Source organism: Aythya ferina (assembly GCF_964211825.1).
Source record: "Aythya ferina genome assembly, chromosome: 2".
Lineage (NCBI taxonomy): Eukaryota > Metazoa > Chordata > Aves > Anseriformes > Anatidae > Aythya > Aythya ferina.
The window spans coordinates 107,728,163-107,755,866 of record NC_140297.1 but is presented as its reverse complement, the minus strand read 5'-3'; the positions used below and the strand labels follow the sequence as shown (position 1 = coordinate 107,755,866).

The window sequence follows — 27,704 nt, the reverse complement described above, 5'->3', positions numbered from 1 at the left end:
CAGAGCTGTTTGCAGCAAGACTTTTTCTAATTTTTGTTTGGTTTCTACTTTGATTTAATCATACTTAATGTGACATGCTGATACTGGATGATAAATATCCCATGTGTGTATGGAATCTGTCAAAAATAAGAACAATATGGATGCAATAATACTAACATTGAATTTTCAGAGAAAAAAAAATATATTAAGGACCTGAAATACAGTGTGACATCCCTCAGAACTGCTAACCTTTCCAATCCAAGAATGGGTTTTGATAGCCTAGGAAACAGATTCTTCCAGTTCACTCAAACAGTAAGTAAAATATTCGAGTTTGGAGAGAAACAAACATATTAAAAAGGGGTTTTATTGCTCAGAATAAAAATCATTTAGAAAGTGTATCTCAAATTCACATGAGAATAACATCCCTGTAAAAGGATGAAAAACTATTCAGAGTAGATGAAGCTGAATGTAGGAAAAAGGTAATTGTTTATTTCCAGCCTGCTTCCCTCCTCTCTTCCCCCTCCCCCCAAAAAAAAAAAAAAAAAAGAAAAAAGTTGCTGAAAGACACAGACTGTTGATATCTTTTCACAAGTTTACAGAACAGAATAAAAGCAATGAAGTTAACAGAAGATAAGATTCAAGGTTGCAATATGGAAGTCACTGACTTCAGTATATGTGAGAAAAAAAATGTCTATTAAGCACTCAGTTATCTGTTAAGCACACTTTTTTCTTTTATTTTTCCAAGCGGAACTCTTAGGTTATTAATCCAGGAGGGAGGATCTGGATTCTGCCTTGGACCTTGAAAAAGCTGTCTAAAATATCACGTATGGAAAAGATGCTAAGTATACTTCTGTGCTCAGCCTTTCCTCTGAGATGCTCAAGACAACTGTTTCTTGGATTGCTCTTCTAAGGTGCTGTAGCTTTAACCACATACTACGCTATAAGCCTTAAAATCCTGGTTTTAAACTCCACTTGTGTGGCACATGCAACTAAGCTTGCAGTCCTTCTCTTGTATTCGTTTTGACTGCCATAGTATTAAGAAACATTTTGCCGTCCATTCCAAAACAGCAAGTTCCAACCAATTTACAATGGAAACCCTCAAGACCTGGCACATAAAATAATCACCTACAATTTTTCAAGTCACTGTAAAATGGTCCACAGCCAAAATACCAGTGCCTCAGTCTCCCATCTATAAAATAGGCATAATGATACCTTAAATGGGTATTGAAAAGATAAATGAATTATAATAGTAACATAGTTCCCATCAGTATTGCAGAGCAGACTATGGGAAAGATTGATTAAGGAGACTTAAAAATTAACTGTACTACTGTCCTCAATTGAGTAGCAAGAGTTCCTTCCACTGGAAAGACGACTGGTCTGTCAATAGTCCATCAATATCCTCCAGGCTGAGCGAGACTGATTTTAACATCCATTTACGCTGCTCTAGATAATCAGCCCCGTTCTCCCCCCATTTCCCCAAAGAATCCTTCTTTGTATATTTTCTTTCAAATATTTCTCTTGAAATAAATTCAACCTGGGTCAAACCTGAAAAAGCACAAGACATGGTGGACGGTGAAAAAATATGCATAAAAAAAAAAGAAAAAATAGTCAAAATACCTGAGGCCTAAAGGGTGATAGATGGGGGACATACACAGTGGAAACTATCTGCATGGATACAAAATGGTATCTCCAAACACTTCATCACATTGCAGCCATTCATCCGTCACATCCATAAGCATAAATGAGTGTACTGGCTGCACTACGGGTATCTGGGATGTAGAGGAGGGATGGCACTATTAAATAAAACTTGTCCTATGAACACAGCTTTAAACTACATTAAAACAGACTTTTTTTTTTTTTTTTTTTTTCACATATGTCTACTTATTAAGAATTTTGTTTTGCTTTTTTTTTTCCTTTTGATTCTTTGCTTTTTAAGAGTTTGGAAGCTCTTATTCTCTGTCAGCCACGTTGCTGTACCAATCCTGTGAGCTTTGCCCCGAGCTTTTTTTCTGCTGGCCAATACCAATTTCATTTGTAATGAAAACATTGCAACTCTGACTGCACTGCCTACTAGCATATTGATTGTTTTTCACCAAACAATTACGAAGAAATCAAAATTCCATCTCTTTTACTGCCTTTTGAGCTAGTTTTTGATTGTTTTCTTTTTCCAAGTTGATATTTTACTTGTGTGCATAAATGAGTCGAAGTGTAGGCCAAGGTACCACAAAAGTTGCTTAGCTTTACCAAAAATGATGTCTATAGTAATATTAGTACATTCTTCTGATATAGATATGATTCCACTCGTGCACAAATGCTTAATACATCATACATACATGCTTCCATTTGGGGAAAATAAGAGAACTGTACCAATATAAGGCTCAGTAGCAGTAAAGTATTATTCACAGTGTGAATGGTAAGAGTATTTAGTTTTTAAAACATCATACCCTCAGTCAAATTGATCCACGTTATAACTGTGTGCAACTCAGATCCTAGCCTTTTTTTTTTCTCTGAAATCAATTTTTTTTTTTTAATTTAGAAAACTTAAAGAATCTTGCCTCTAATTAGCTGAACTAATTAAAACGCTATTTAATCCTAATTCAGAATAATCTCTTTATGCCATATAACAAACTTTACAGTTCCTCAGTGTCATCTACAGTTCCTATTTACCATCCCTTTTTGGCTCAGCCAACAAAACCATTCTTTGTGTTTTTGATAATGATTTCCAATAATGATTGCTTTCTGGTGTGGGTAGGAGAGAAAAGGATCTAGATGAAGGCATGAGCCTCAGCTCTCAGCCAGAGAGATCAAAGTGCTGATCAGGTCATCCAAAGATGTCAAGTAACACCAAAAAAACTAATACTGTGGAGTATCCAACTCCTTGGATAAGGAATTACATCATTGCACACAATGAACGACATTGTCTGATATACATGTACAGCAGCAAAATTCAGACCATCTTGAAAATCTGTCCAAAAATCTTTTCTGTCAGCAACTACTGATCATGTTTGTTGTTTTTTTTAAAGAAAATCCAAGCCAAGGAATTCAATTGAAAAACAAACAAACAAACAAACAAACAAACAAAAACTTGTTTGGATTAAAAAAAAATGTTTGGATTAAAATAGTTGAGGAATGACAAGCTAATTTCTGCAGTATTGCAGATTGTCCAGGTGCTCTTTATTCTGCCTGATGTTTGTAGTTTGACCTTGACAAGAAGACCTATTGCTGTACTCCATAGTTGAGTACATGTCTCTGAGTGGGAAAGCTGAAAACAGACACTGAAGGAAAAGTTTTGGTGCCTCAAACTGGCTAACATGAATAATTTATACATGCCAGCTGAGAATGTCCCAAGAAATAGCCAGAGAGGAATAATAAAAGAAAAAAAAAAAAAAATTAGAAAACACACGGCAGATTTGAGGCACTTGGCTCATGTGGGTATGGCACCGCTGTTGACTACTCAAGAAAAGGCTCTCCTGCTGAACAGAACCGCTCAAAAAATGCCACACACTCAAGGCTACACAACTGAAACCTGGTATCCAGTTTGCTTCATCCACTGAGGGACTGAAAACAAGCACTGATGTTGCTGACTACGTGCAGGTATAGAAATGGAGCGGTCATCCTGGATTTGTTTGAATTACCTTGTTTGAATGTGAGTTAGTAGGACATAAAATAATATGTGGAATTGGGGCTTCTCTAATGACTGATAACGGATGTATGGAAACAGACTACACAGTACCTAGTGATCTGCACAATTTAGGGAAATCTGAGCAATCCCGAGAATCTATCAGAGTTAGAGATGTGCCAGAGTATATGTCTGATTTTGGAGAAAGTTATAATTCTAGACGAAGGAACTAAGAGGTAGGATAGGATAGGATAGGATAGGATAGGATAGGATAGGATAGGATAGGATAGGATAGGATAGGATAGGATAGGATAGGATATAGTCTGTAATGATGCTCTGCTTGCTAGATTATTTCACTCTCAGTAATGGCTTGCCCCTTTAACTACCTAATCATAGCAGGGGAGATGATCAATAAGAAGATGGTGGGAAGAGAGTAACGCACAAGAAGTGCTGGGATTGATTTGTTAACTGTTGTGTTTTTGTTGTTGTTGTTGTTGTTGTTTGAAGCTTTAGTCCTTATTTGCTTGTAGAAGTGCCACTATTTCTAGTGATGTAAATTGGTGAAAATTATGTTAAATTATGTTAAAATTGTTCTTGGTCTCTTTGTTCTTAACAGTATGGCCTCATTGTCAAGCTGTCTTGTTTCTTTGAGAAAACTAGCTCTTAAGAAAGTCACTCCTGTAAAGCAATGGTTCCTTATGTGTAAATCCCGCTTTGATATCCCCTTCTGGAATTGTGTAGTCTTATAATTGTGAAAAGCTAGAAAATGGGACTGAATCTTCCCAAATACCCACTAGCTCTGGATGCTCGTAACTGTGACGTCCAGGGGAGCACGGCACCCATCTGTAGGCCAGGTAAAGCTGAATTCCCCAGAGCCCCAAAATGCAGGCCTGTACCTTTGTAGGGGGCAGCTCTGAAAAACCCAGCAACTGAAAAACCTAACTCTGAAGAGTTAGAGGCGAAATTCCCTCAGAGGTATGGGCAGCAAGCACTTGTTACGATGTGTTACGCTGCTTATGGCATTACTTCTCCCGACACAAACTCTTTATTAACTTTGTTTGCAAGTAGTGTTTGAGGCAGACGACCTAGTGCGTGCTGTCGGAGGTTCGTGTTTACAGAACTTGGGGTTCACTCCGGGGCCTGGCTGAGCATGGAGGGGGCTGCGCCAAACCCCACCACAGCCCGAGGGCGACAACCCCAGGCCGGGCCGCGCTGCGGGGCGGAGCCGCCACTGCGGCTCGGGGCCGCGGCTCCGGCGCTGTAGAGGGCGCTGCATGGCCGGGCCGTGCCCGGCGCCACGGAGTTGTTCCGTTCCCATTCCCGTTCCCGTTCCCGTTCCCGTTCCCGTTGCCGGCGCCGCTCCCCTCGGGCCGGGCGGCGGCGGCGGCGGCTTGTGGGCGAGCCGGGGCTGGGCTGGGCAGGGTCCGGGCGGGGGGCGGCGGGGTGGCGGCGCCGCATGCGGCGCTGATGGAGCCGGGCTCGGGGCTGCCGCAGCGCAGGGCGGCGGCGGGGGGAGGCGGCGGCGGCGGCGGGCTGGAGCTCGGGGCGGGCTCGGCGGGGGGGTCTCCGGCGCTGTCCGGGGGGCAGGCTCGGCGCAGGAAGCAGCCGCCGCGCCCCGCCGACTTCAAGCTGCAGGTGATCATCATCGGCTCCCGGGGGGTGGGCAAGACCAGCCTGATGGAGCGCTTCACCGACGACACCTTCTGCGAGGCCTGCAAGTCCACCGTGGGTAAGGCTGCGCTGCCCTGCCCCGATGTCCCCGGGGTGGGTTTGGGGGTGGTGGGGCACCCCCCTGGGGGGGGGGGGTTCTGCTTGCCCTACAAGCCCTTGGTTGGAAAGGTGTTGGGGGTCCTCGGTGTCCTGACGGGTTTGGGGGAGGTGGGTGGTGTCTTGCGTCGCTGGTGCTAGCAAAAAGCAGGGTTTGAAGGAAGAGAAACGCGGGGTGGTTGGTGGAACAGGTGGCTGTGGGGTTGTGTGTAGGGAAATGGGAGTGTTTCAGGGGTGGGGAGGCATGCAACACCAACACCTAGCTGGTGGGACTCCAGATGCTGTTCCAGGTTACCTCAGGTCAATATTAGATAAGATGAAGAGCTGATGGTTTGTTTCTGGAAGAGCACCTCTCGAGCACACTGCATGTTTTGCCCCCTTGCAGCAAACCAGAAGGCGATTTCCTAGTGTTGCAGAGCGGCGTCCTGCGCGTGGTTTAGTCACCGGTGCCGGCCTTTGAGGGAGCGTAATACCTCCTGTCCTAAGGCCTGAGTGTGTAAAGGGCGGAAAGCAAGCCAGGGAGACGGCGTTATTAGAGACCAGCTCTTGGGACCGAGCTCCCGAGCGCTGCAGCGAGGTGGTTGTTAAGGCTGTGTCACTGTAAAGTACCTGTGCCGAGCTTAATTGCAGCTTGACGTGTAGGGAAAGGTATAGCGTCTGATGGAAAGCGAGTGTATCGCCTTTTAGAAGCTAAATTGTTACTTTTCAAGATGATCTTCCTGTGACAGAATAATACAGTTACCCTTATTTTCATTTTAATGTGCCTTCTGTCAGTTCTTTTGTTCTTATTCTTTCCTAGGTCCTTTAAAAATCCAAATCTGATGGAGCCGTGGCTCCCCTTCTTAGCAGCCTGTTAGTGTTGACGTATTTAAGCAGGTAACTTAACTTTTCAGAAGTTAGAAAGAAGTGACAGCACGTCAGAGACGCAATCCTGAAGCGATGCGTTGTCATGAAGAAACGCTGGGGGCTTCTGTAGACGGGCTGGTTTAGTTAAGCATATGGTGAGCTAGGGAAGAACTAGACAGTGGACTGTATTCTTCATAAGTTCTCCAGGTTTATGTATTGTGTTGAACTTGTGTGCTTCTCCGTTGGGCTGACCTACATTCAGTGCTCTTTTGGGGCCGGACCGCTCTCTGTTACCTCGTGTTAGTTTCCTTGAGAAGTGAGAGGACGTGCCCTAGACCCCAGTCCAGACTTCCAGTCTGGTGCCTTGAAAGCAAAACTGATTTGCTAGATAACCGAGACAGTGATTGAGGCAGAGAAGCTTCCTTATTTTACAAAAAAACAGGAAATAAATGGTGGTATGCCGCTAGACAGAAGATTACGTAATGTTTGATGTACAAAGTGTGCCAACATAAAGCAGCATAGGGAAATCAGCTTGTGCCAAAACACATGTAAGAAAGACTTGACAGTAATGGCATTCTTGCAAGGTCCTCTGACTTAAAGTTGAGAGCTGTTGAGATTCCCCCAGATCCTTCAACTGCTAAATGAACAAGCTTTTCTCAGCCGTGACTGAAAGCTCGCACCCCGCTGTTTTGCACCGTAGAGTAAGAAAAAGTAACCTCCACTGTTTACATGTTAGCTGGATGGAAAATAACCCACACTCAGAAATGATCTGAGGTCAGACTTTGATACGCAGTTGAAATCATAAAACTCTTTCTCTGCAACTACTTACTGCAGTGCTTTTCAAGAAGTGTAGAATATGTTTTGAAATATTATTGAAAACAGTGTGACTGATCTCATTTCAGGGGAAGTTATGTAAACAGAATATACCTCGAGATTAAATTTGAAAAGACCATGTGATAAAAGAAGTTAAAATATGCTGTATCTACCTATCTGATTGAAGACATATTTTAAACAGAATCCTAAAATACATATTAACTCCCTTACCTTGATATTAGTGGTCTCTACCACTAATATAATTTTTATGTTTGTTTGTTTTTTTTCCCTAAACCTGTGGAATTATAGGCTAAGTAGAATAATATTTAACACCTTAACCTCTTGCATGGAAATGTGCAGGCTACTCAGAGGTCTTCTCTGACAGTGATGTCCAAAAACTTTCCTTGTCCAAAGCTTATTAGAAGTACCTGGCTGACTTTTGTCTCTAAGTACTGCTTAGGATAATAATGCCAGGTAATTGGAAAATTTGGGTGTTTCTGCATGAATGGGGAGGTGTGGATTAGATTAAAAAAGATTCAGTACTTTAATGTTAATTTGCAAGGGCTAAATTTGCCAGATTGGTAAAGAAAATTCTGCAATAAAAATATATCAGTGTCTTCTGTCTCATCTCAAAACACTGAAGTTCTTTGAAAGTGTTCAAAAATAGCTTGGCAGATTTTGGCACATTATTCATAATGGCACACGAAGTGCTGTTGATCTAAAATTCTTTTGATGTATTTATTTTGGGCATTAAGTTGCATAGAATATTGTGTCTACTTAATCTGCTATTTACATAGCACTGCGAATACTCACAGTGCTCAAATATTTACTGACTTTTGCACACTGTTGTCAAATGAGAAATAGAGGCCACTGTTTACAATTTTACATGCCAGGCTTGAATATTTGTTCTTATTATTAGGTTATAACTTATTATTTCTTTGGGCAGAGAACTTTTCTTTAGAAGTGTTACTGCTTATCTACAGTGATGTAAAATTGCTGGGTTCATGCCAGCATTAAATCCAAAGTAGTTAAGGGAACTTCTTTTCCATGGTGGAAGAATGCTTATTTAAAGGTAACACTGGCATTATATTAATTTTGTCAACTATATATATGTATATATATACACACATATACACACTTTATTTTACAATAAAAATAATTCCCCATTTATGAGGCTTTATCTGACCTCCATGCGCCTGCCTTTTTCACAAAGGAGAAAGATCCAGGACTATCACTTGGAGGTTTTTCAGGCTCTTGACAAAGAAAAAACTTCACTGGAACAGGCTGCCCAGGGAAGTGGTGGAGTCACCATCCTTGGAAGTCTTCAAAAGACGTTTAGATGTAGAGCTTAGGGATATGGTTTAGTGGAGGGCTGTTAGCGTTAGGTTGGAGGTTGGACTCGATGACCTTGAGGTCTCTTCCAACCTAGAAAATTCTGTGATTCTGTGAAAACCAAATTTGCCAAATTAGGCATAAAAAAGGGTCATCTTTCCAGAGTCAGTGGACAGATACTGGCATGGTTGTGAGGAGGTCTGAAGATGGGTGGTGAAGGAGGAGTCTTTGCCTTTGCTTCTTTTGCCCCTTCCTTATTTTCCCAAAAGTATGTTTTATCCCCAAAGAAATACATCCTAACTCAGATCTCTGTAGTGATGTTATTACGATTACTATAATAAAGAGTCCTTTTATTTTCCAAAGGCCTCTGTGTGCCCTTTAACCCTCACGGCTGTCTGCCCTATCTGTATCTAAGTCTTCACTCGCTATCAATCTCCATGCTATTTTTTCTTCCACGACCGATCTACAGAGCTCCTGTGCTCAGTATTATTTCCTCTCCAACCTGTTTTGCCACAGGCAAAATTCTGGTTTTAATCTCAGAACCTGAGGTTCCTGCTCACCCAAACCGGAGGCCCTGCACTGACTCACTTCTCAGGCGGCTGACTCTCCTGCTTCTCCAGATCAAGCAGAGCTCCTCTGCTCATCTTTTCCAAGCTGGCCAAGTATGTAAAGTTTCTGAGGCTTAGTCTTACCCTTCAGTTCTTCTCGGTCATGAAAGCATCCCAGGAAAGAAGCCTTGCCTTCGAAAATGTAAGAGTTCAGGTGCCCTGGCAGGCTATTCATGGGACACCACAGTACCACTTGAAGCAAATGTGCTGTGACTTCACAAAAATTGCTTTTTTACCCTGTTCCACTTTGCTTTAATGTTAGTGTGAAACAGTCTGTTGGCGTGTGCATTGGGGGCTCATCAGGTTTACAGAGCTCCGTAGCTTTTTTTATCCAAGCAGTCTCTTTCCTATTGTTTCTTTTTAAAATACACAAGCAAAATGCCTGACTTCCACAAATAAGCAACAGCAATGGTGAAAACTTCAGCTTAAACTTCTGTCAGAGCAACCTTAAGCAAGGCATCTTCTGTTTTTAATACATAGGCATGATAGATCAGTACATAGGTACACAAATGCGTGTGTGTGTGTGTGTGTGTATATATATATATATATATATATAGGTTGTCTGTTGTTAATTCAACATCCTTCATTGGTTTTTAGCCTTTAAAAGGTGGAGTAACAACATTCATGTGTAGTTTTCATTCCCGTAAGTTTTTCATATAATATTAATTATATTCACTTAATTGAATGGCCTTATTTTAATATCAAGTGTTCATTTTTTCAGAACTGCCCTTTAAGTTGATCCTTAATTTTTTACTTGTCAATATTTTCCACTCACGTGCAATGTAAGCATTGCATGTCCTATTACCTTGAAACGTAATCTTTCAGTAAATCATGATAAAACCTATGTTTGGAAAGCAAGTTTAATAATTTCCTGTAATCTGAGATGAAGAACAACCTACAGATGATCCTCAGAAAAACCTCCTGCATCAACTAGAAGAATAGCATTTTTGTGTACATTTTTTTGCTACACTTGTATGTGTCTGTGAGTTCTTTCTGACAAGTGTAACTCGTTTTAATTTTTCTTTGAAGATTTTTACCTCCCAGAAGGTGACACTGAAAACTTAACTGCGGTGGAGAGAGGGAAGAAAGGATAGAAATAGACGTCTTTTGCTTTACCCCGTTGTGATAAAGTAGCAATCAGATAGCCTTTTAATGGCTTTATACCCCACATCAGCTCTGTACTCATTCTGATAGATCTTTGCTGTTGTACAAAAGAAAAGGAAGAAGGTTCTGATCAATGATCTTAAATATTTATGTGAGAATTAATCCTTATCTTCATTTTTTTCTGGGATATTAATGTATATCTATTCTTATATACGGGCTTTTTGGCTAGCATAGGTTAGCATAAACAAAACTAACAAATACCTCATTAGTGTTGTGCTGCAGTTACTCGACAAAGTACAAATAGCAGAGAGTGGGGAGGCTGGAAACTCGTACAAAAAACAATTTATCCTTACACAAAACCTTGAGATAATTGGGGAGCATGTAGTAACTCGCGCTGTTTGTTTTCGGCTCTGTAACCGTGGGTTTAGGAAATGCATCTCTGAACAGAAGCCTGTGCTCCCTGGAAGCTGCCTTCCACCTTTCAGGAGTAGCACTGCCACTTGTAATCGACGCTGGAGACCACAACTGAAAGAAGCTAGCAAGTAATTGTGTGCCGAGCGTACGTGTCAGCTAAGCGTGTTTCACAGCATCTGGTGGAGTCAGCAATTATTTTCCATGCGTAGCCATTTGAGCCCTTGGAAGGGGCTCAAAACTGTATTTTAAAATAGGAAAATGTAGCAGCAAGGTGGTATAAATTATCAGGGTTCAGGAGCAGGGTATTGGGGAGAGGTTTTTTCTATTTTTATTTTTTGTTTTTTGAATTACCAAGGAGTAAATTTGCAGTTGATTTGGTCATTTGTAAACCAGTTGCTGCTCTAAACTGATAGAAATGTTCAGCTACTGGGTTACATCGACACCGCAGAGCTCTCCAAATGTCCTGTGGTCCTGTGTTGGTGCTTTTACGAGAATATGCAAGTAAAAGAAGAGAAAAAACGAAGAGCCCACTTGAGCGGTGTCGCCTGTGGAGCGTGGTTTGGAAGGCGAGTGGAATGCAGCTGTCAAACTCAGTCTGGGCTATGAACAGCTGAGAGTGTCAGGAGCAAAAGGAAAAAAAAAAAAAAGGGGGGGGTGGGCATGTGATTCTGTTATGGACTTGCGTATTTCTTTCTGGAAGTTGTGAACTCACATATTCCTCTGGTGAAATGGCACCCGCACTTCGCAGCGTGCTCGTGTTTTCAGCCGACCCATGAAATGGAAGAGGCTCTCTCTGTAGGGTGCCTTTCATCACAGAAACCCTGACATGTCTGAGACGCTTCTTCCCTGGGCTGTCCTTAAATGAGGGAGAGGATGGATGTTCCCGCTTATTACGACTGCAACTGTTTCACAGCCTATAGCAAACACTTTTGCAATTTATTTCTCCTGGCATCTAAGGAACGGAAAACTCGGTACCCACACCAAAATCCAGTCCCATGATGGAATAGATTCAGCCTTTTTAAAAATCTGGAGTCCTGGTTATTAATTTTTCTTTCGCATTTGATTGTCCTTTCAAGGTCGGGTAGCTGTAGACCAGTAGCTCACGATGTTTTTCCGTTCTGTAATCAGGAGCTTTGTAATATTTTGTTTTCAGGAAAGCCCAGAAAATCTTATTTGTTCCATTTTCCCCTTTACTGCGTTCTGTTTATCAAAATTTAGGTCTGTGCTTTGAAGTTAGCACTGTAAATAGTGTAAAAAGTTTACACTTTCTAAAGGACTTTACATTTTCACAGACAGTAAAATTATAAAGAAATTACTTCCTCCGATTTCATTGAATTTGGAAGTACCGAGCACCTGAGATGACCATAAACAGTATATTTGGCATTCAAAAATCCCTGTCACATTACTAAAATCCCATTATAATTGTACTTTAACATGTAGTCACTGCCCATATATTACTTTTTTGCGTGTTGTTGTGTCTGATTCGTTTCAGTCTGTAGTTCAGTTGCCAGCCGAGGTCTGTGTCGGCTTTTATTTTAGGCGAGCAGTCTCAGGTTTCCGCGTGTTAATGGCTCTAGAGTTACCCTGCAGAGCTTTACGGACGGACGGCGTGCTTCACCTGCCTCTAAAGCAATCCCCAGGCTGGCTCACAGGTGACTAACGCTTCGTGCTCCCTCATCTCTTTGTGATCTTTGCTTTCATAATGTGCAGTTTGAAAGGGGTACTTCCACTTTGGTGGTTCTCAAAATTTCCCTGCCTGTCTTCCAGCTTCAATTGAAATTAAATATGATGTTTCGTTTTGTTTTTTTTTTTCCAAAACAATTTTAGCAACCTTCTCCGCTCCCGTGTGCCTTGTTCTTGTCCCTCCTCCTCCCCCAGAAATGAGCACCAAAGCCACGGAGCGTCTTTTCTTTGGCTTCAGCAGTTCCCGGAGGCTGTAGGTACGAGAGCTGCGTTGTGATTAGTCCTTAGTCACAGAGCAGGGCTGGATTGTAGCAGACACCGTACAGGCTGGTGACAGGGATGGCTCTGACCTCGGGAAGCCCCATGACCTCAGCCACGGGTTGTAGGGAAGCAGGAAAACGTCTCTGTGCAATGCTGTCGGATGCCCAAAGCAAACAAACCGACCCAGTCTTCGAGTTCTCTGGCTTCGGGTGGTTCAGGACACAAACTCTGACTTTTGAAACAGATTGGGTTTCTTCAAATCTGCTCTGATTATTCGTCACTGGCTCTGATGCGCATAGCTGATGGGTCTCTGAAAATGTCCTCTGTTGGAATTGATTTTAGCTGGAGGGGGACTGTGTGCTCCATTTCCATCTGCTTTCCCAGCTCCTGCTTGAACTGTGTGATCAGGAAATCTTGGCCTCTGAAGGTCACCCGGTGCATTAAGCAAAAACATTTCCACTTCCTTTTTCTGCCACTTAGGCCCAGAAAAATTAAATTATTTAAAACTTAAATGCAGAATGCATTGTGAGAAGTTTCTTCACTACCTGTTTTATTTCTGGACAGAAAGCTTTAGCTTTAAAGGGAGAAACTAGACACAGTTGTGTGTGCTTCAGTTATGTTTTGGTAGGGAACTTTTCATTCCTGTTTGGGGCAAGAAATGTTAAAATCTGTTCCGGGCTAAATTTTTAGTGGATTTTTTTCAGTCTGGAACAGTCTCAAGTTTGGGGCAGTGACGAGATTTGTCATTGTCACCAACTTGCCCTTATCTAGAGCTTCATTAGGGCGCTTCTATTTTGAGTGCCTGTTCTTTCTTTTCGGGCTGTTTATTTTGGAAGGGAGTGCAGACAGTTTGCCTAGCTGTGTGTTTGATAGACTCAATAAATTAATAAGCAAATAACCCCTCTCTCCTTGCCTTGTGGTCTAGTAGCCCTTTACTTTTCCTGGAAAAAGCATTGCTTCAGCTGAGTGCGTGTTTTAGTAGGTGCTCATATTTTTATGAAGCATGCTTTTAATCCAAAGTTCACGTGCTTTCACCACAAAAGCACTGTGCTCTGTATGAAATGTTCAAAATACCACTAATAAGCTACAGAGTAAGGTAAAGAGAGCCCTTTAAAATCCTGTGCCCTTGTAAAATGCTTTTTTTTCAGATTTGGTGCTGTTGCCAGCAGTGATCATCGATCCCTGGGCTTTCCTGAGCTGTATGTAACTGGGGACAACTGTACATTAGGCGCTCTTTGAAGCAGGGATTTTAAAGAATTTATCAAATATCCTTTCCATCAGTACTGGAGCGTTACAAAGCACTTCTTTAAAAATAAAGCAATAAAAAAAAAAAAAGCATGGGTTTCCTGATTGACTTCCTGGGACTGTTAACAGTTTTTCCTCCGGTTTTTAGTAATTGGAGAAGTTATGTGGATAGCAAAGCCTTACGTTTAGTTATATTCATGGACTTTAGTCAAGCTAACTTATTTGATCCATTGAACTTTTTCTCACGATGTTTGAAGTCCAAGTGGAAGACACGTGCGTGTATTATTTTAATTAAATTATGAGTTTGCTTGTAAACTCAAAGCGGTACCTTTGGCAGGTGTATGGTGAAACACCGTACCGAAGACTGACGGGCTTAGGAATTTATTTCTTCATTTGCAAGAGGAAAGCTGCCAGACTTTTCCTTCAGTGTTGGCAGACGGGAAGCTTTGGCATTGTGTTGATGCTTGCTGAGCATTACTAATTATAAAAATCAGTTGAGCAACTTTTGCGTAGCGCTGGCAAGCTGTCTGATGTAAGTGTTAAATGATTCAGCTTCAGAGAAGTTTGTTCTTCTGTAAAACCTGCTAGTTTGTTTTGTCTGTTGCAAGCTTTAATAGCGAAGAATTTTTTCATGATTTGACTCTTAAAATGACTGATAGGAGGACCTGCCTTTGAAATAATAAATAGGATCTCAAGAGTATTCTTCTGAAACAGTCTTTTTCAGCTGTAGGCACTTCTCTGCTTGATTTATTTTTTATATTTGTTTATTTTTATTTATTTATTTATTTATTATTATTTATATTTTTTATATTTTATTTTCTTAATTTGTATTTTATTTGAATCAGAGGTCTCAGATGAGCGGCAGATCGCGTGGCATGCTGTATGAGATAGTGGCAGTGGAATTTGAGGTGAGATGTTGGGGCGGCTGTATTCCAGCTTCCTGGAGGAAGGGAGAGGTCTGAAGCAAGTTCAGTTAATGCTGATTACCTCCTCTGCAAGTAAATCATCTGTCTTGTACTAGACAAAGTTGTGGCCATTCAGACAACTGCGTTTTATAGTTTTAATGAAATTATGTAGAGAAAAGGCATTTAGTAATAGAAATAGTTAACATTTACGCTAACACAGCAACGTTTACTCTAACAGAGATGGTGGTTTTTCAAAAGTGCCAGCAAATATTTCTTAAAGTTAGGATTCGTGAATATTCTGAAACTTTAATTATTGTGATACTTTTTCTCAGTTTGCATGCGAATGCTTGCAAATTGGTGTTAAAATTGTAGACAAATCGGGTTATTACTTTGGTTCCTGTATTCCCCAAGAACCCCACAGGAGTATGAATGGGGTACATTTTGGGAAGTGGAGCGTAAATATCACATGTCCTGAGCAACTTTAAGAACTGGTGAATAACTGTGCTAGGCAATTTTAAGGACATGGAGTAGAATAACTGTCGTGGTGATAACCAACACGTTTATCACTGTGTAGTGCACAACTGCAAGCTGTTTGGAGGGATTTCTGTTTAGGGGAATGAAGATCAGTGATTTTTTTCACATATTTAGTCTAGCTAAATAGTGACAGCCTGTTTTATAAATGAAAAGTAGAGTCAAAGCTATCTTTTTATTTCCATTCGTAAAATGTAACTCATTTTTCAAAACAAGTTAATTGCTGTGAAATTATTATCTGATTGACTTATCTCATGCCAACAGCTTTACAGACACAACTGTAAAAGCACTTTGAGATAAACACCAAGTCAACAATGTGTAACTGGTTTTCAGGATGTAAAATGTTTGTTGTTTTTTTTTTTCTTTGTAACTAAGTTTTTTGGGACTTTTGTAAAGCTTAAATGAGGGCCAAATTCAATTCCTTCTGTAGAAATGATAGTCTGGTCTTGCTTCTAGCAATATCAGTAGGGACACTTAGCTTTTAACAGGGACAGGCATTAGGAAAAATTGTATTTTTTTTGTTGGAGGAAATAAAAATCTTTTCTTCCTATTTGCTGTCATCCTTATGCTTGGTATACTCTCGTATGTGAAAGAGAAAAGTGTTTCCAACACAGTATGCTTCTGCACTTCTGTGTGAGTTTAAGTGTACCAGTCTGAACCATGTCCTCTTGTCTTTTTATTTCCCTCCTTTCTGATTTAGCTCTGTTAGAAGGGATGGTGTTCCTCAGGAAGAACTGAGGTGAAAATCTATACAAATGTATACTAAGATGATCAGGCAAACAGTTCACAAATACAGTGATAATCTAGGACGTCTGTACCCTGAAATATTTTTGTGGGAGAGGTGATATTCTTTTGTGTCTAGGTATTGTTTGACCATAGTGTGTCTTATGTGTTGATTGCCAGCATTTTTTGGACTTAAAATCTTTCCGTATAACAAAGTCTTCATGATTGTATCTCTTATATTTAGCATGCATTCAAAATGTGCCTGGAGTTTTGATATGGTGGATGAAAGCACCACGCAGGTATAGAAGGAATTCTAAAAGTCGCTCTAAATCTAAGCAGTTTGTTTCTAAATATTTGCAGGAATTAAGAATGACGGTGCTAACAAACTGCATAAACCAACCACAGTTCCAGCACTTGTGCTATAGCACTTCACAGATGTTAAGCATCCAACTTGGGGAGGGATGCGTGTTGTTCCACGTCACAGGCAGCAAAACTGGTGCGGAGGGATGGGGTTTGCTTCATGCTCCAAGGCGTCTGTGCCAGCTGAAGGCAGAGCAGGCTTGTCCTTGGCAGGCAGGGTGGATAAGGGAGGAACAACCCGTTGCTTTACGCTTACGTTGGGTTTACCTGCTGCTGGGAGTGCTGCACAAAGTGGAAGGTTTATGTTGTGGTGCTGCCAAATTGGGTGGCTCACAGACTGTACAGCGGTTGTCAAATCCCCTTGATGTTCCTGAGGTGCCCCATAGTGCTGCAAACCCTTCTGCTTGCTCAGACTGTTTAAATTTGATATTAAAAAAAAAAATCCAATAATAATAATAATAATAATTACACCCTCGTTACTTTTGCTTCTTATTCCTACTTTTCTGTTTACTGTATTTTATTTATAGGTGTTGATTTTAAAATCAAAACAGTAGAGCTAAGAGGAAAGAAAATTAGATTACAAATCTGGTAAGTAAATGTGCAACCAGCAGTATGTATTAATTTTTATGTTATAGCATGAATCAATATGCTTGTCTAATACTATTAACTGTTATAAGCTGGTTTAGCTCTTGCCCTTTTGCTCCTCTCCTCTGTTCCCATAAGACTTAAGCAAAACCAAATAGCTCTTAGATTTTTGTGAGGACAAAGGAGGAGAAAGATAAAATTAGAAATAGGACATGAGTGTAACTACTGAAATGCTCATGCATCACAGAGGTCTCGAGCCCTTTTTTCTAAAAGTGTGGAATTGTCTGCACAAGAAGTAGGAGTTCTACAAACAAAAGGAACCATGTTAAATAGATGCTAGAGAAAGGTGGTTTTTTGCTTTTAATTCTGGACGATTCAAAACTGACGTTTGTTATAAAAGCAATCATAAAGCAACTGTAAAATATTTCCTAAACTATTTTTATAAAACTTGGTGTCAGCAGTGCTGTTTCTTTGATGCTATATTAAATAACTGAAAGAGAAGGGCATTCAAGGCTAAGTAAATTATACCCACTATGAACAGCACTGGGAAGTAAAATGATTCCATACAACTAAGACCGTGCCCGCTAACTAGAACTGATGTCCTACTGCAGAAAGCTCAATGTCTGAGCTCAGCTTTTCTTTTCTGGAGTAGGCTACGTGTTTCCTCATAACAATTCCCCATGCCAAAGATTAAAACAATTTACATTGCTTAGGAATTTTTGAGCTTAAGAGCTCCTTTGTTTCGCATAGTAGTGCGAACATAAGCATTGTTACGAGAGAATAAACCAGCTATGTTAATATACATTAATCTTATATGCTACTATGTAGAGGCTTAGCTTTGTTTATTAATAGTGCTTGATGCATAATTGGCATTGTAGTTAAGCTGTTAAAGCTGCTAACAATCTATAGAGGGGGAAGAAGCTCTAAATAATTCTTCAATGCACTTTGGGGATATTCTGGTGGTTTCTCACTCTTAACTACATGGATGCAGTGAACTGAGCTTACTAACTCCTCTTGGCAGGTCACCATCAACTCTGTTTGTCACACCATGTGTCTGTCTTGCTTCCCTCTGAGTTAACTGCTGCATCATCTTTGGTGTCATCAGTCACCTAACACTTGAATGTTACTGGCATGTCTCCATCCATCACCTGTCCCTGTTTGGAAACCTGTGACCACAAGGCTGGCAGTTGAGCCAGCAATTGTTAGCCAGGGTCTGCTGAAGCTGACGGAGGTAACAAAGAATTTTGATATGGAGATGCTACCGTGTGCCTAATGTGAAATTCTGCTGTGAAATGTGCAAACTTGGTCAACTGATTCCTTCATGTCGAATAAACACTTTATAGAAGAGAAGCTTTGTTGGAAAAGAGATGTTTAAACCATTATTTTCCACATACTGAGAATGTGCCAGTAGGATACAGGAAAGTTAAAACTAAAAATTGATAGCTTGCTAAACCGTGACCAGTATTCCTGTGCAAAGCCCTGCTAAAATGGTGAACAAAACACGTTGTAAAGAGGAAATATTTTAAAGTACTTTAATATCCATGTGTACAACTTCCTGCTCCCACGTGTCACTTTCTCTCCAACAGTTGCTGTTAAAATGCTCTTCTTACAGCTAACCCTTAAAACTGTCATGACATACTTGTAAATTTTTTGAAAAGCAATTAGATAACCCCTCCTTTTGCTAATTTGTCCTGAAGTATGTTGTGTATGTTGCTGGGCCTATTTATTAACTCTTTTTATACTTCAAGTTGTTAGATTAAAAGAAGAAAACAATTTACGAAGTCAGGCATTTGAAATTTAGAAACACAGACTTGAGTTTGCATGGTTAATGCAGTCTCCTTTCACACCTACACAAAGGCAAGGTTGCCTCATATTTCCTGGCGGTCCTTACATACAAAGATCACAGTAACTGCTACAGAAACATGTGTTTTCAGTAAACAAATGATTTGTAAATTTTTTGCACATCTGTTTTCTAAAAATGACTACGGTTGCATTTTGAAGCATCCAAGTTTGTTTATTTTTTTTTAGTTGTGATAATTCTACTTCAAAAATCAAATAGGAACAGGTTGGGATTTTTGTTTGTTTTATTTTTGGTTTAATTTTGGTATTTCAGTACCGCCTTTTTCAGTGGTCACTCGACCTGTCTCTTCACTGACTGCCCTGCCAGCAGTGCTCTCAACAGACCTCTGCCATTTAAAGTTACGGAAAAAACAGCAGAGAACTGTGAATGTATCAGTCAACTAGGTGTGCAAGACACCCATCTGAAAGCAGCTTTCACCTGCTTGCTGTTAGTACAGCAGCATACAAATTGGTCTCCCATGTTCCTTTCCAAGTGGACACTGCGCACTTGAGGATCACGGAGGCTTCTGCTCTTGCCTCTAGCTTATTTGTTCCTATCCAATCACTCCTAACTACAGTACCTCTTCCCCTATTTCTGCCTTTCAGTCAGAAAACAACCTGCTACTCATTAGGATATAAAATAGGAGAGCAGCACTGAAGATGTTACGTAGCATCCACCTTCTCTGTTCCATCTGAAGGCAGCAGCGCCCCTTGGGCTGCCAGGAGCAGCAGGTGCAATAGTTCTGCTTCTGTGCTGCAGTTCTGGGCCGAAAGGAGTTCGTGTTCCCTGAGAAGCAGTGTGTGGTGCAGTCAGGCTGTGGGTAAAGTAACTGGAGCCATCAGCTGAGTTGGGAAGCGACTCTGAGCAGCTGAGCTTTTTCAGAGCTTGAAAACTGGAGGAAATGTAGGAAGCACACCTTGATGTGTGCCAGGGGTTGCTGAGGAGGACAGCAGGGGATCAGAGCGTGCCCTGTCCCCTGAGCCATCTGGGCACTTGCCTAAAGCAAGAATTAGCCAGCCCTGGCTACCTGTCTGAAGGCACCTGGCTGCTGGAAGCGGCGGTGCTGTGCCGCTGTGCTACGTCCTGCCAGTCTGCCAGGGGAGCTCTCTGGTAGCTCTACAAATTTACTGATTTGGCAAGAAAACTGTCCAATTTGCTTCTGAAGGTAGTTTGGGCTGCTGCGTTCTCATAAAGAGTTCTGATTCTGCCAGCTCAGGCCTTCCTAATGGGCAATTATCCTCCTGGAAAATTTCTGAGGAAAAGATCATCTGTCCTGAAACGTAACAGAATGCAGTTCCTGCTGTTTAGTACCTCTGAAATAAATTATTCCATACAATAAAAGATTGTAAATCTATATATATATGTATTAATTTATGGGAAGGAAAAGCTCAGCATGACAGGTAGAATTAACCTCTAAAAGGGCATAAAACATTCTTAAAATGTTGCCTTCAAGTTCCATAAATGCACAAAGCACGAGAAAGTGTTCTTTTTTAACTTCTGTTTAAAAATACATCCCCCTCTATCACTACTTCACACCACTACTCATTAAAAAATGAATCTAACTTCCAAGCCAAGGACAATTTTGAGTCTGTCTTTCAAGCAACTATTCTAGATAGAGAATATTTATGTAAAACAAAAATTATCCAAAAGTATCTTAATGAAGATCAGCTGTATTTGTATTGTGTTCTGTGCAGTCTGAAATAATGAGAATGCAGCAAGTCAACACTTGAAAATGGGCTTCGTGTGTTTGTTTTTTTTTAATTTGCTTTTGTTTGGTGTAACATTTGTTTGCATTTTTGGAGTGATGTCTAGTTTCTGTTACTTAAGCAGAAAAACAAGCGAGGATTTTTTTTTTTTTTTTTTTTAAATTACAGTGTGTAGTTGGTCAAGGAGTCATGTGTTGTGTGTTTGTGAGTATGATTTGGAAATATCAGTGTTTTTTCCATTAAAACAAGTCCTTGAAAAATCAATAAAAGAAAACTGGTTTTAGTATTAGGAAAAAAAAAAAAAGACTCAGCTGGTGTATTTTCTCAGTGACACCAAATCATTGATCAAGTTGTAGTAACTTATTGTTTGGACTTGTGTTTAATGACATTGGACTGAGTGATTCTTTTCTGTTGATCCTTACAGAGAAGAAACGAACTAGCAGCGCCTAGTGTCATTCACGAAATTCGTGAAGTTGAATACTGTCAGTCAGTGCAGTTACATAATTCTTGTTTTTTCTTGCAGCTTTCTATTGGTTCTTTAGTAGCTATCCTTACTAAAATGCTCTGGCTGTGGGAGTGAAGTATATTGATGAGAACAGTATAACAAACTTAATTTCTCCAGCACAGCACATGAAGGAAAGGCATTTAAGGTAGATATGCTTTTAACATCAGCTCTGCTTTTGGACTTATTTTTTTACTGAGTGCTGGAAGAATTTACTGCATATTTTTCCTTTTAAAAGAAAAGGACCATGGCACCTGGTAGAAGACAAAAGCTTCCACGTGTAAGATCAACTTGATGCTCCCTCTGCAGCTTACTCAGCCAGCTTGGGGTTGCATTCGAAATTAGCTGCCCGCTGTTGATTACTGCTTATTCCAGAGATAATTTTCCAATTTTCTCTAATACAGTGTTAAGGTAATGTTAGAGACTGCAAATTCAGCTTATTTTCTTCCAGTTTTTGAAGGAAACAAGGGTTGTAAGATCATGCTTACAGTGAGAAACCTGCTGGGGGGGGCTTCACTTAAATTTGATGCAGCGGTCAACGCGTTGGTTACGTGAAGTGTGTGGACATCTACGACTGCTAGAGCAAGGCAAGGAAAGTCAGCTATGCTCAGTACGACTGGCAGGTGACAATTAGTGGCCATCTGGCCATTTAACACATGCAGTGGGCCGCCAGGATGTCTGTGGCTTTTTGAACCAGCCACAGCCTCTTGTTTAGCCAGCAAGCCAGACTGCAAGGTGTGGGATATTTCGAGGAGTGCAGGGCCTGAGGGTACGGCAACGGAGAGGAGCAGCTGCCAGGGAATGCTATAAACATTTCAAGCACCTGAGGTTGCGGGGTGAGGAGAGGCTGATAACACCAGATAGACTTGGAGATAAAGCACTCAGCAGGCTGGGGGAACGTGGGGCTGCAGACAGGTGGAGTGGCGTTGTGTAGGTGACTTCATTGCTTACACCTCAGCTTATCTAACGTGTTGATTAGTCTCTTCAGACAGGGTAGCTGAGCATTAGTGTATTTATTTTCCCCCTGTGTTTTTCTAATGTATGAACGAGTGCCTTGGTACTTCAGAAGCAGCCCCTCTCTGATGGAATTGCTACAAGTCCTCGACGTGGGCCTGCAGGCCCAGCCAGGCCACTCTGAAACAGCTCCTCTATTTCTTTGCTCTGAAAAGGGCACACGGAAGAGGGGAAGACTGGCCAGCAAAAGAGGCAACTTTTTTCATTAGTCTGGCCACAACCAGGCTTGATGCATCCCTTCTTCCCCACGGGGAATGCCCTGCCACCTGCCAGCTGGTTATGTCTGTGCAGAGCGATGGAGCTGGAGGGATCCCATCCCTACCACACCTGGTCAGTAGGTTGGGTGAGCAGAAGCTGGCAGAGGCTGCTCCATGAGATCCTAATTCTGACAAGTCTGTGCATAAATACTGGAGCAAAATTATCCATGTGTGGAAAATCAACAGTTCGTAATAGGGTTCTCAAGTCCTTCACGGAAGGAACCTCCAAAGGGCCTGTCAAAAACAACTCTCACCATAGCAAAGAAGGGAAGAGAAAAATCAAATTACTTGCTTTGAGTAATGTTTATCTGTGTGACCTCATCTGCCAGAACTTGTATTGCTTTAATGAAAATGCTTCGTTAGTGATAAGAAAGCAACCAATTAACCATCTAAAACTGCTCTGACATGCTAAGAGCTTGGCCTTTTTGAAACAGGCTACCCGTTTTCACCTTCTGTAGGGTCCCAAAGGTTTGTTTGAATGTAATTCTTACATTTTGAGTGGAGAATGGTATATGACTAAAAATAAAACAAAACTGGATGCAATAGGAATTTGTTCTCTTCAGCCTCCCTACCCCAAGCTCCACATCACGATGATGTTGACTTGCAGTGAAGTATTAGTCAATATTTTTCCACAGGCTGTGAGGCAGACGTTTCAAACCTCTTTCTAGTAGACAGTGTTTACTTTGTGAAATGGCTAGCAAAGTTTCATTGCTATCAAGCACACTTGTGGCAATTTCAGAAGAAAGTCAAGTGCTTCATTTTTAAAGCTGCTTATCTAAGATCCTTAAAGGTTTTGTGAAGAGCAAGATAGGTTTGTGGTAGTTCATTCTACTGCTTGTTGTGCATAAACCTTAAAAGAATTCTTCAGGACAATCAGTGTGGTATTTTGTGAACATAACTTTTTTTTTTTTTTTTTTTTTTTTTTTGTAACAAGTGTTTTCAGCTCTCCATTGTTAATCTCATTCCCAAATTCATCCTCCTTTTGTCTAAAATGTGGCTGTTGAGTAGAGTTCCCTCCGAACTTTTCTCCTATCCGCTCTGAATTTCAGCCATCTTTTAACTTACTCCTACAGTAAAATTTCAAAATTACCTATTAATTCTGGGGGCTGAACTCAAGCACCGAATACTTGATCACTTTGTAGCACTGTATAACTTACTTTCCACTCATGATAGCAGTCACATTTTAAGACTTACAGTACATGCAAGCTTTTTTTTTTTTTTTTTTTTTTTTTTTTTAGTATATCTGCCAAAAATCTTCCATAATGGTGTTCAGTAAAAAATATGTTTGTATCACCTACTTTGGAATATAAACTATAGCTAGTACAAGCAAAGCGCTGTCATTGATGGAAAATAGTCTCCTGTGTAAAGTGCAACCTGATAGAAATGCCTATAATGATGAAAATGAGGACTGGAAGTGCTATTCAGACACTTCAGATGAGTAGGTCGAAGTGTGAAAGCCAGTAATCCGCTTTCAGAAGCCACGCCGTGTGGCTGCTTGCTTCTTTCATTCACTTCTGCCGGTAGCCTCTGCATTAGTCTTAGAACCATGGCTGAATTGCAGTGGTCGATCCAACAAGACCGTGAAAGCTCAAATCATAATGATCAATGCCTTGCTCATTTTATAGTTGGATGTCCAGCTGTTAGTTTGATAAGCATGTTTCCATTTCTTTTTTCATTTTTTCAGGGTTATTAAAAAATAACAACAGCAACAAAACCCACAAAAACAGCTTCATTCCATTGGACAGCTTCATTTTCAGACGCATGTAGAACTGTTTGGTGGCCTTTCTTGGTGAAGTTAGTATGGAATAAGTAGTTACGATGTGAAAACTTTTTGTGATTGAAAGTACTGCTCCATTTTTTTGCCTGAAATTCACACATATAGAAGGAGATCTTCAATATAGTGTGTAATGAGTGGGAGGGGTGTTTTTATTGAAATAGAAACAAAGTTATTGTGTACTTTGCAAATCAGTGAAATGTTTGTGCCAATGTTTGCTGCTGCTTCTTAGGGACACAGCAGGTCAGGAGAGATTCAACAGCATTACCTCAGCTTATTACAGAAGTGCCAAGGGAATTATTTTGGTGTATGATATCACCAAGAAGGAAACATTTGATGATTTACCAAAATGGATGAAAATGATTGATAAGGTAGGCTCTGTGTATTTTTTTTCTTTTTTTTTTTGTTTGTTTTGAGAAGCCTTTTCTCAAAGGAACTCTGTAAGACTTTTAACAGTGTATGTGTAGGATTATTAAACTAACAACTGCTAATTTATGTTAGATTCTTTTAGGAGGAATTTAATAATTACGTGTTTTGTTGTAAAATGGTTGTCAGTCCCTGCATCCTTGGACTGGAATTGTCCTAGTTAGAATTGCCATTGGAGATCTGAGACGTTATGCATTTGCCTATGCGCTGGAGAATGAATAAATGTTTTATTTTGGTCTGTGAAGTAAGTCACTACGTTCACTCAGACAAACTGGAACAACCATTTCTCAAGTAATGTTTTAAAATCGATATTTAAAAGTTGAAGATGAAAATTCTTGAAATAATGTTTGGGAAGTACTTTGACATAACAGACTGTGTAGAATGTATCCTTATTTAGTAAAGGAATTGCCCTTTTTGTTGTTAATATTGCATTGGCATTACAAAGTCTTACATTTATAGGTCTAGTTAACTAAAATGTTTTACTTGCAGTATGCGTCAGAAGATGCGGAGCTTCTATTAGTTGGAAATAAACTGGACTGTGAAGTTGATCGAGAGATTTCTCGACAGCAGGGAGAAAAGGTAAGAACAAGTATAAACAAATTCTGAGTTACAGCTAGAACCAAAACTGCTGTGATATTCCTGCTGAGAGTCCATGGCTGTTCTTGCTCAGACTGTTGGGTCTAAGGAACATACTGAGTGAGAGTGGTGATGTTCTGTCAAAAGCCATATGGTATTTACTACTTTATATTCAACGTGCAATTACCTTCTTTCTTATTGGAGCAGTATGGCTTTGCTGTTTAAGGAAAAAAAAATAAAAATCCTACAAATCTGGTTGTTGGGCCAGTACACAGTAGTGTAGGGGATACCTGTCTTTGGCAAATAGACTCTGATAAAGGATGTAGTAAAGATGTATGCTTTAAGTAGCAATATGCCCATTCAGAACATCTTTGTCTTCTTCCAGGGATTTGCTTTTCAGTACTATTTTAGGATAGGCAAGAGTCCTACTTGATTACTTAGCTCATCTTTGCTTCCATGTTTTTTTGATCTCTTCCAACTCCCAAAGCGGTAAGAAAACTGAAAAGAGAGTATGTTATATCATGATACGTATAGCACCATCTTGATCAAGGCACTGTTCTATGGACATATGCATTTTCCTTCAGCTACCCATCATACATTGGAAAGTTAAGAATTTTGTTAGGGAGTCAAGGCTGATTGAGTACGTCTGTACTCCCCTTTTGTGCATTTAATAATAAGGTTGAGAATGAAACTTCTCAGAAGCTATTACTCTTTGGCAATCTGCGGTAATCCATGTCAGCTGAAGACATGAATTTCTCAGATTTAAGTCTGGAAAAATGTAACATACTTTTCCTTAAACCAATTCTAAGTGAAAATTAGCTATATCTGGCAATATTTGCTATACCTTAGAGATTCAGGATTATTAATTGAATTTAAGTCCAGTCAGATTTCAAGAAAACTTTTTAAAGGCTTTATAAGGAATGTATAGTTGCTGTTTGTGTAGTTACCTTATTTTCTCTTCCATCAGTTTGCACAGCAAATAACTGGGATGCGGTTCTGTGAAGCAAGTGCCAAGGATAATTTTAATGTGGATGAAATATTTCTAAAACTTGTTGATGACATTCTGAAAAAGGTAAAATACTGAAGTGGTAGTCTCTGTGACCACATAAATGGGTCAGAGTTTAAATACTGAATCACTGATTGTATTTGTTGGGAGGACACAGGGTAAGTGCACACTGTCAGGCGAGGCTAATGTGTAGTGGGCATGATGTAGTTTGCAGACTCTGATGTATGTTTCACTTAATAAATACTGATGTTGAATTTGGTTAAAAATTGCTGCTATTTGCTGCACTTCCTACTTCCTATAACTTCACTTATATCAGTGTCTGACTGTTCATTTGCCTGCTTTCATGTGCAGGCAGTTCTGTTGTAATTTGTCTTTTATTTTTTTTACGAAAGTGACTTTATTTTGATAGGGTCCTGCAACTTCTTTCTGAAAGGAATTGTTAACACAATTTGCTCTAATGTAGTTCGCTAATTAATAAGAACCAAAAATCCTTAAGTGAAGGCTTTGGCTGGCTACGCTCTTTAAACTATCTCATCCCGCTGAGTTCTGTACAGATGATTGTTTACAGGTGATTTTTTCTTTTCTTTAAGATGCCACTGGATGTTATAAGAAATGAGTTGTCCAACAGTATCCTGTCCCTGCAACCAGAGCCAGAAATCCCACCAGAACTGCCTCCTCCAAGGCCACATGTCCGTTGCTGTTGACTTGTTGCTCCGTACAGAGTGAAAAATAGGAGTGGGAGGGTAAAGAAAGTGTCTATAGTACTCTGCACTACAATCATTTGGCAGTTTCTTGTTGCACTTTGTTATTCGAGTCAGAGCTACACACTAACTTGTAAATATGCAAATATGCAATCCTGTGTAGGATTCAGCTATATAACATTTAATTATTACCCCTCTCCCTCACAATGATGTTTCATTCATTGCCCCGGTGTTATAAATACTGTACAGTTGGTTGGGATTTACCACACTTCCAGTTGAGGAGGAGGAGAAGTTAAATCTATACTTATTCTTGACATAAATGTTGTAATAGTTCTTGTTATTATAAACAGGCAGGCAGAAGCTCTTCTGGTATGAAGATAAGTATATGGTGCTTTGCTAACTATTTTAAAGACAAATTTTTTTAAAACAGAGGACTTTATGTACAAAGCTTCCATAATCAGCATTATGTTTCATTTTAATGTAGTGAAGACATTTTTGGCTGTAGCATCCTCTGCTGACTGGATTTATTGAAAGCTAAGTTTAATTTTTGGCAGCCTTATTTATTTTGTTTAATGCTGAACCCTTTCTTTGTGTACTAAGACATCACATCTGGTGCAGATCTAAGATTGCACTCTCAAATTGCATATATAATTTTCTGCATAAGCATAAACTTAATTGCAAGAATCAATAAGTTTAAATAAAAGAATGGAGATATATTCAAGCTCTAAAAGAAGGTATAAAAAGCAATGCTGCTGTCCTAGACAAATTCTTTAAATAAAAAAAAAAAATACTAAGGTAATGCATTTTCCTGTGTTAAGGAACATATGTGTGTATTTGTCTGGACATCTGTAGGGTTGGGGGAGGGGAAACTAAGGTGAAATGATTTTCTTTCCTAATGGTGGAAAATATTCCCATCAAGCAAATACTGTGTTAGGTTTTTGTCTGATAATGAATTTGTGAATTATATCTTTGGTATATCTTTTATTAAAATGCACTGTTTAGTTTAGCTGTGGTAAATCAGTAGTTACATATTTGAATAACTTGGTGTGTCCTGAATGTTGTGGTATTGAAAAACATTGTGGTCTTTCTAAACTAATGAAGTGCAAATAAAATTTTGTATTTATGAA

The 27,704-nt window shown here is 40.0% G+C and overlaps 1 protein-coding gene across 1 annotated transcript; it reads left to right on the top strand.

The window, feature by feature from the left end:
- The first annotated feature begins 5,050 nt into the window (after positions 1-5,050).
- Positions 5,051-27,704, top strand: RAB12 (RAB12, member RAS oncogene family). The gene is made up of 6 exons (XM_084507829.1): positions 5,051-5,327; positions 16,718-16,778; positions 24,101-24,239; positions 24,784-24,873; positions 25,838-25,942; positions 26,467-27,704. The coding sequence occupies exons 1-6, from the start codon at positions 5,066-5,068 to the stop codon at positions 26,578-26,580; spliced, it is 771 nt and encodes a 256-aa protein (XP_084363955.1). The 5' UTR covers positions 5,051-5,065; the 3' UTR covers positions 26,581-27,704.

What these genes read in the sequence shown, in the direction of transcription:
- RAB12 (XM_084507829.1), top strand. Translation starts at nt 5,066, where the DNA reads ATGGAGCCGGGCTCGGGGCTGCCGCAGCGCAGGGCGGCGGCGGGGGGA. An exon ending in GGATGAAAATGATTGATAAG is followed by an intron (nt 24,240 to 24,783) that starts GTAGGCTCTGTG and finishes TTTTACTTGCAG; the next exon opens with TATGCGTCAGAAGATGCGGA. An exon ending in TTGATGACATTCTGAAAAAG is followed by an intron (nt 25,943 to 26,466) that starts GTAAAATACTGA and finishes CTTTTCTTTAAG; the next exon opens with ATGCCACTGGATGTTATAAG.